At 35.8% G+C, this 9,040-nt stretch overlaps 1 protein-coding gene and 1 non-coding gene across 2 annotated transcripts; one reads left to right on the top strand and one right to left on the bottom strand.

Moving 5' to 3' along the window:
- Window positions 1-2,386: 2,386 nt before the first annotated feature.
- Window positions 2,387-7,155, bottom strand: LOC149753161 (uncharacterized). The gene is made up of 4 exons (XM_089924057.1): window positions 6,265-7,155; window positions 6,006-6,112; window positions 3,511-5,076; window positions 2,387-3,006 (listed from the first exon to the last, which is right to left on the bottom strand). Exons 1-4 carry the CDS (start codon window positions 7,083-7,085, stop codon window positions 2,387-2,389), a joined length of 3,114 nt encoding a protein of 1,037 aa, XP_089780183.1. The 5' UTR covers window positions 7,086-7,155.
- On the top strand, window positions 7,135-7,241 carry LOC149753160 (small nucleolar RNA R71). Its single transcript, XR_016396066.1, has one exon. It is a non-coding gene; the product is annotated as a small nucleolar RNA R71 (small nucleolar RNA).
- The last annotated feature ends 1,799 nt before the right edge of the window (window positions 7,242-9,040 follow it).

Raw genomic sequence — 9,040 nt, 5'->3', positions numbered from 1 at the left:
AAATCAGAAGAGGGTCAAGTAAAGAAGAAGCCGAGTTCCTCCATCTACAAATTTGTTTGAGGGCTTCTTCCCTTTACTTTACTTGTTTATATTTGCTATATTCGCTTATTTGAGAAGCTTGTACTTGATTTAAACTCTTGCTCTAAATATCTTGTAACTTGATTCAATCAAGGGATTGAATCAAGGGGTTAAGGTTTGTTGGTGAGCCAAAGGAAAAAACCAACGTTGTAAGGTTGTGGTTGGTGAGCCTTTGGGAAAACCAACTGAGTTGATTGTGAATCCGGAAAACAATCGTTGTAAGGTTGTGGTTGGTGAGCCTTTGGGAAAACCAACTGGGTTGGATTGTGAGCCCGTGAAAACAATCGGTTGGTTCTAGTCGGTGAGCCTGTGAAAACCGACCGAGTTCGTTGTGATCTCGCAAAACAACAAGTTGGGTTGTGAACTTGTAAAACAACCGACTGTAATCTGAGGGATTATAGTGAAATTCCCAAGAGGTCTTGGGGAGTGGATGTAGGTGCTGGGATGCACCGAACCACTATATATCTTTGTGTTTGTGATGCCTTATTGCTTGCATTTCATGCCTTACATACATACTTGACTGTGTAATATCTCTAGCTTTATTTCCTAATTGAGTATAAGAGATTGTTTAGAACTTTCTTAGCTTTCACTCTGTTCTTACAATTTACATAGATTAAATTGATCATACAACTATAAGTTAATTTAGGATCAATTGCGTTCTAAAGCCATAGTATAATTGCTCTAGCTTAGTTTGTCACTGCATTACTTATAATTACCTAGAGCTTAAGTAAGTAACATCTTATCATTCCGCTACATTCAATTTAAAGTAAAAAATTAGGAAACACAATTTTTAGAAAACCCAATTCACCCCCCCTCTTGGGTTGTCATCTTGGGCAACAATTCTTAGTTAAACACCTAAAATCCTCAAATAAATTGTTAATATAAAGGAAATTATACTCTAGTATTTTGTATTCATCAAAATCCATTAGGGGGTCAATAAATATATATCAATATGCATGAATTAAAATAAATACTCACTTTCGTAGAGCATTATGATTGCACTTAGCATGTGCAACAAGCCGTTAAACCCCCAGGTTACCCTAGTGGACGAGTGTTGTCTCGTGAGGGTTTGCAGTGATGATACCCACAAACATCATTTTTAAAAAATACTCTAAGACATAGCAACCCTTAAGGCAAATGTAAATGTCACGTTTCAGAATACCTATACCTCCACCACAATTAGGTACCCCTTGAGTTTTAGGTGCACTACTTAAATTCACAAGTGTTAACTACCATTTGTTAGAACCCGACCCACTAAATTTTTCGAATATCACATGTTAATTGTCCAGAATGGTTCGCATATAAAAATGAAGCTATCAATCCCAACTAGACATCCCAGGTACACAGAGTTCTAAAACAATGGAGTCAAACCAGTCATCCACATATCACTTGGATTAAGTTTAACTAACTCACTCATGTTTAAAATATTATTATTATTTTCCTTCTTTTTTTTTTCGCACAGTGACTACAACAGTCCAACTCCATTAGGCTCTAGTAAGGTCCATGTAACGAGCTTTGGGTCAATGACTCTTGATCCAGTTGGCTCAAGGCATTAGGTGAAACACCCCTCGGACTTAATTACTCGAACCAGACTACACCACGAGGCCAGACTAGTCACTTATTTCTTTTTTTTTATTTATTTATGTAACGTGACTGTATTGTGACTATAGGTCAACCAAGGTCAGAACATAAGGCACCCAGGTGATCTAGCCGGGAATTTCAAACTCTATCTTTATGTGAAAACCAAATAATGAACTTTAGGACAAGGACACTCGTACTTCTCTTGCGAATAAGGTCAACAAACAAATAGGTAACACAAGTGAACTCCTGAGGCCTTCCTATTGTCATTGAATACTTATGTGGGGATCTATATTAGGTCTCTAATAAGTCATAATGTGCTCCTTGTCTTAATAGCTGCACATGTTTATTTGCTTAGAAAATTAAAGTGGTAATTTAATGCAACAAAATATATTTTTGTTATTATTATTATTATTATTATATATATATATTATTTTTTATTATTTTTTTAATAGATTTTTTTTTTTGAAATGATATGACAATTGATATGATATATAGAAAAATACAGTAATCTCTCCCCCCAACTTAATTTCAACATTGTCCCCAATGTTGCAACATAAATGCATAAAATATGGCATTAATGATTGTATGAAGGATAATAAGGCTGAAGGTGAGAATTTACCTGATAGAATGATTGCATACTGTTGTTGCTCTCCAATTGTCATATTAACATAAAATGAAAGAAAGACAAATTATGATACAAACAGAGGATCTCTAGCAGATCTAGAGATCAATCCTGATAAACAGGATCTCCCAGATTAGTCGATTCAACCTCTAGGATAAAGTTGTCTAAAAATAACTTCAAACGTTGGCCATTTACTTTAAAAATATTACCGGTGTTTGGATTCTTTATCTCAACAGTTCCATACGGATAAACAATTTTAATTATAAACGGGCCGGTCCACCTAGATCTCAATTTTTCTGAAAATAAATGAAGTCTTGAATTATACAATAGAACTTTCTGGGAAGGCTCAAATGTTTTCCTTATAATATTTCTATCATGAAAGACTTTCATTTTGTTCTTATAAATTCGAGCATTCTCATATGCTTCATTCCTGATTTCTTCTAGTTCATTAAGTTGAAGTTTGCGTAGTGAACTAGCCTTATCCATATCAAAATTAAATTTCTTAATAGCCCAGTAGGCTTTATGCTCCAATTCCACAGGCAAGTGACATGGTTTACCAAAAATAAGACGGTACGGAGACATACCAATCGAGCCTTTAAAAGCAGTACGATAAGCCCAAAGTGCATCAGTTAAATGCAAAGACCAGTCTTTGCGATTTGGGTTAACCATTTTTTCTAGAATATTCTTAATTGATCGATTGGATACTTCAACTTGTCTACTTGTTTGTGGATGATAAGGGATGGCGATTTTATGGGTGATCCCATATTTTCACATTAAAGCCTCAAAAGGCTTATTACAGAAGTGTGAACCCCCATCACTGATGATGGCTCGAGGCGTTCCAAATCTGGAAAGAATGTTTTCTTTTAAAAATTTTAAAACAGTTTTATGGTCATTATGTTTGCAAGGAATTGCCTCAATCCATTTGGAGACATAATCTACAGCTACTAAGATGTACAAATTGCCGAATGAAGGAGGAAATGGACCCATAAAATCTATTCCCCAACAATCAAATATTTCGATAATTAAAATTAGGTTGAGGGGCATCATATTCCTACGAGTTATCCCACCTAACTTTTGACAACGCTCGCAAGCTTTGCAAAAGTTATGGGAATCTTTGAACAAGGTGGGCCAATAAAAACTGCACTGTAAAATTTTTGCAGTCGTTTTCTTAGCAGAGAAATGACCACCGCAAGCTTCAGAATGACAAAAGGAAATGACACTAATAAATTCGTCATTAGGTACACATCTCCTAATAATTTGGTCTGGGCAGTATTTGAAAAGATAAGGATCATCCCAAAAGAAATTTTTTATTTCGGTCAGAAATTTTTTTTTGTCCTGTTTATTCCAATGAATCGGGAGTTCACCCGTGACAAGAAAATTTGCAATGTCTGCAAACCAGGGTGATGACTGGATCTCAAAGAGTTGCTCATCAGGAAAAGTGTCTCTTATGGGTGAATTATCTATGGAATCTGAAAGAGTGAGACGGGACAAGTGATCAGCTACTACGTTCTCTACCCCCTTTTTATCTCTTATTTCTAGAAAAAATTTTTGGAGCAGAAGGATCCACCTAAGCAAACGTGCCTTAGCATCCTTTTTTGAAAGAAGGTACTTAAGGGCAGCGTGGTCAGTGTAGATAATGATTTTGGATCCAATCAAGTAAGACCTAAATTTGTCTAGTGCAAATACTACGGCAAGTAGTTCCTTTTCCGTAGTGGTGTAATTCTTTTGTGCACTATTTAAAGTCTTACTTGCATAGTAGATAACATAAGGCTTCCTTTCTTTTCTTTGCCCTAGAACTACCCCAACTGCATATTCACTAGCATCACACATAATTTCAAAAGGAAGCGACCAGTCAGGTGGTTGCATGATGGAAGCAGAGGTCAGCAAGCTTTTAAGTTTATCAAAAGCTCTTTGACATTCTTCAGACCACACAAATTGGGTTTCCTTTTGAAGGAGATTACATAAGGGTTTAGATATTGAGCTAAAATCTTTAATGAATCTCCTATAAAATTCTGCATGACCCAAAAATGAGCGTATATCTTTGATAGTTTTTGGGTTGGGTAAATTAGCAATTAAGTCAATTTTAGCCTTGTCTACTTCAATTCCTTCAGATGAAATGACATGCCCGAGAACAATTTCCCTAGTTACCATGAAATGGCACTTTTCCCAGTTTAAGTTTAGATTCTTCTCCTCACACCGAATTAAGACTAGCCTTAAATGGTTCACACAGTTTTCAAAAGAGGAGCCGAAAACCGAAAAATCATCCATGAAGACTTCCAAAAAATGCTCAACCATGTCAGAGAAAATACTGAGCATGCATCTTTGGAAGGTTGCAGGAGCATTACATAATCCAAAAGGCATTCTCTTGTAAGCAAATGTGCCAAAAGGACATGTGAAAGTGGTCTTTTCCGGATCTTCAGGATCAATTGCAATTTGGTTGTAACCTGAATAGCCATCTAGGAAGCAATAAAATTTATGACCTGCCAACCTTTCTAAGATTTGATCAATAAAAGGTAAAGGAAAGTGATCCTTCCTAGTGACAGAATTAAGTTTTCTATAGTCAATGCATACACGCCAACTAGTGGGAACCCTAGTTGGAACTAATTCATTGTTGGCATTTTTGACTACAGTAACACCAGATTTTTTCGGGACCACCTGGGTTGGACTTACCCATTTACTATCTGAAATTGGGTAGACCATACCCGCATCCAGAAGTTTCAGAACTTCTGTCCTAACCACATCCTTCATGTTTGGGTTCAATCGACGTTGAGGTTGACAAGAAGGTTTGGCATCAGCTTCTAAGTGGATTCTATGAGTGCAAATTGAGGGACTAATTCCCTTGATATCAGCAATTGTCCACCCTATTGCTCCCTTATGCTCTTTGAGAATTTCTAATAATTTTAGTTCTTGACTTTGTTCGAGTTGGGATGATATGATCACAGGAAATGTCTCTTCTTGACCAAGGTATGCGTACTTGAGCTCAGATGGCAAAGGCTTTAGCTCAAGTTTAGGTGCTTGAACACTAGATGGTAGAGGACTATTGTTGTATGGAGGTAATTCTTCAAAACGAGATTTCCACCTATCTGTATCCAACAAAGGAGCTGAATCTAATATAGCACTGATTTCTCTAAAGTTTTGGTTTATCTCTGTATGTCCAAAATGAGTTAGGCATGTTTCTAAAGGATCAGAAGAAAGAGATGGGACAAGAGCATCTTCTACAATAGAGTCGATCAAATTAACTCCATGAATTTCATCATTTTCATTGTCGTTATCGGGTTGTTTGCATATGTTAAATATATTAAAATCTATAGTCATATTCCCGAATGACATTTTCATTATTCCATTTTGACAGTTGATCAAAGCATTAGAAGTAGCTAGAAATGGGCGGCCTAGAATGACAGGTATTGGAGTGGTACAGTTTATGACAGGCTGGGTATCTAATATATGAAGTCGACTGGAAAGTAGAATTTATCAATTTGGACAAGTACATCCTCGACTACTCCTCTTGGTATCTTTATAGATCGATCGGCAAGTTGGAGAGTAACCTTGGTGGGTTTTAATTCACCAAGTCCTAACTGTTCATAAACTGAATAGGGCAGTAAGTTAACACTTGCACCTAAATCAAGAAGGGCTCGTTGTATCCTGAAGTTTTCTATGATACAAGATATGGTAGGACAACCAGGATCTTTATACTTAGGTGGGGTGTTGTGTTTGAGAATAGCACTCACCTGTTCAGTTAGAAAAGCTTTCTTTTGTACATAAAGCTTTCGTTTTATGGTACAAAGATCTTTTAAAAATTTGGCATAAGATGGGATCTGCTTAATGGCATCTAATAAAGGAATGTTAATCTTTACTTGTTTAAAGAATCCAGAATTTCTTGGTCAGGTATTCCCTTTTTAGCTGCAAGCAAGCGCTGAGGAAATGGAGCAACTACTTTGTGATGGGGTATTGAATCATTTTGTTCATTATCATCTTCATCCTTCTTTTCAATAGATTTTTCAGGTTTGTCATCTTTTGTTGGAATTTCTTTGTTAATTATTTTTCCACTACGAAGGGTTGTGACAGACTTAACTTGTTCAAATTTTTGTTGGGATGAACTTGCTTCATGGACCTCATGTTGACCCTTTGGGTTAAATTGAGGTTGGGCTGGAAATGTCCCTTTTTCCCTAACATTGAGTTGAGCCTCAATTCTACCTACAGAATTTTTAAGTTCTTGGAGTGATTGCATTGTATTCTGATTTATTTGAGTCTGCCCTTGCATGAAGGTTTGCAAAGTATCTTCAAGGGATTTCCTATGTGGTGGCACATAAGGAGTAGGAACAGAATTTCCTTGAGATTCATTGGCAGTGGGTCCATGTCTCCAGCTAAAGTTAGGATGGTTTCGCCAATTAGGATTATATGTTTCTGGAAATGGTCTTTTATAAGTATTGGTGAAATTTGCTTGATCATGCAACACTTCTTGAAAAGCAGGGATTGTAGGACAATCCTTGGTCACATGTGCATTTCTCTTGCAAATTCCACATATACTTTCAACAATAGTTTGTGCTTTTCCTATATTGGCTTTGCTTAATTCCATGGCTTCAACCTTCCTAGTCAGAATAGCAATTTTTACATTGACATCATTATCATCTTTAATAAGATATATTCCTCCTTTTGCATTAGGTGCTATTTTAGATTTTTCATTTTTATCTGTTGTATCCCAAGCTTGTGCATTTTCTGCTAAAAGATCAAAATAATCCCAGGCTTCATTTGGTTCCTTACTCATGAATTCTCCGTTACACATCATTTCTACAAATTGTCTCATATTTGAGGACAAACCATCATAAAAGAAACTAATGACCCTCCAAATTTCATATCCATGATGTGGGCAAGCAAGCAGAAGGTCCTTAAATCTTTCCCAACACTGAACAAATGTTTCTCCATCTTTTTGTGCGAACTTCATGATATTTCTTCTAAGTGTGTTTGTTTTATGTGTTGGAAAGAATTTCTTTAAAAATTTTCTTGTCATTTCTTGCCAGGTGGCTATGGTCCTAGGCCTTAAGGAGTGTAACCATGACTTAGCTTTTTCCTTTAAAGAAAAAGGAAATAACTTAAGCTTAACTACCTCTTCAGTGACATCATTGAAATGAAGTGTTGAACACACTTCATCAAATTCTTTTAGGTGCAAATAGGAACTTTCAGAATCAAGTCCGTGAAACTTTGGGAGTAATTGGATTATTCCTGGTTTCATGTCAAAAGCTCCCGCAGCAGTAGGAATAACCATACAAGATGGGGTACTGGTCCTAGTGGGTTGTAGATAATCACGAAGCGTTCTAATAGGTAAGTCATCTTGAAATTCATTATCTCCCTGATTACTACCATTATCTTCCATTTGATTATTTGAACTTTTATCCCTAGATTCAACTCAGAATAATCTTTTCGTTTTATCCGTTTGCTACAACCGCATATACTGACCAATTAACCAGTCGACTTTTTTTTACAGGGATTTTTCTTTAATTATTATTATTTATTTATTTATTTATTTATTTATTTTGTATATATATATATATATTTAGAGTTTTGGATGAGTATGAATATTACCTAAAGCTATGAATATTGACACCCTGCTACTAAAATTATTCACAATCAAACAGTATCAAAGCATAGCACCCTTATTACTAATGTTTTCCTAAAAATTTCTAGACAGCTCCTAACTGGTTTGAAGAGTACACTTAAGCCTCCAATCCGGTCTAATAACCTAGTCGACCAGGTAAGCTCCCAGGTAAGTGGAGGGGTCACGATGCGTATAGCAAAGGTCCCACTTAAAACCCACTTTCCTCGAACAGAAACTGTCTCTCTTCAATCACTTAGAGGGACAAAGCTTGCCTAGACATCGACCGGGGTCATAGAGCGAAATTGGTGCAACTTTCAGTGGTCTTCGTCCTATTGAGCTCGAATATCCTTAGGGGCCAACGTCTAGTTGATTTTAATTAGGCTTAGGATATTTATGCATTGGGATGATTTTTGGGCTAAGGACGAGTGATGAAATCCCGACCTTATCTTGTTAATGGGTTCAACCCTTAGAATGTTTTATACAAATGCTTTATACTATACGCAACAATCAAGAAGATTTTTAACATTTTATGTCAGGACATTAAATTGCATTTGAATAGTTGATCAAGCAAACTAGCTAATTTTTTTTTCTTTTTATTTATTTATTTTTTATTATTTTATTATTTTAATTAATAATTTTTTAAATAATTTTTTTTAAACAAGAGTAAAATTCTAATCTAGGAAAAATAGAACTAGTATGAACAAAACAGGAAAATTAATTTAAATACTCACGGCCGGAGTTCGTTCACTCCGAAAATCCAAAAATTTGATCTTGATCTTCCTCGTTACTGGTCCCGCTTTTTGTCGTCCTTGAATCTGTAAAGATTTGAAATTTCAGCCGTGTTAAAAATAAAGAAAAATTGAAGAACTAGAAATTAAGAATTGAAATTTGCAGCCTTGTTCTCATTCGCACGTTGCAAATCCCCGGCAACGGCGCCAAAAACTTGCTACATCTTTAATCTTGCTCTTTTAAAAAGGAAAATTAAATGTAGAATACCCCAAGTATAGGGTGTGGCAAAATAATATTCTCGGTGAGTCCGAGATCGAATCCATAGGAATTTGACAGTGAACAAAAACTAAAGGTTAAATAATATTCAGATTGACAAAAATATAACTAAGGCATTAGGATTCAGCCTAGCACTTAATCATGCTTTTCTTAAAATCATC

Source organism: Phoenix dactylifera, chromosome 7, assembly GCF_051530095.1.
Source record: "Phoenix dactylifera cultivar Ajwa chromosome 7, Ajwa_hap1_PhDact_Kaust_v1.1, whole genome shotgun sequence".
Classification (NCBI taxonomy): Eukaryota; Viridiplantae; Streptophyta; class Magnoliopsida; order Arecales; family Arecaceae; genus Phoenix; species Phoenix dactylifera.
Note: the sequence above shows the minus strand (reverse complement) of the source record. Positions and strands in the feature narration are given on the sequence as shown.

Excerpts from the sequence above, each read along its gene's own strand:
- LOC149753161 (XM_089924057.1), bottom strand. The coding sequence starts at position 7,085 with ATGAGACAATTTGTAGAAATGATGTGTAACGGAGAATTCATGAGTAAG. Across the intron at positions 6,113-6,264 it reads CCTGAAAAATCTATTGAAAA|AGATGCCATTAAGCAGATCC; the intron begins GAAGGATGAAGA and ends CATTCCTTTATT. Across the intron at positions 5,077-6,005 it reads TTTTCTAACTGAACAGGTGA|CTGATGCCAAACCTTCTTGT; the intron begins GTGCTATTCTCA and ends TCCACTTAGAAG.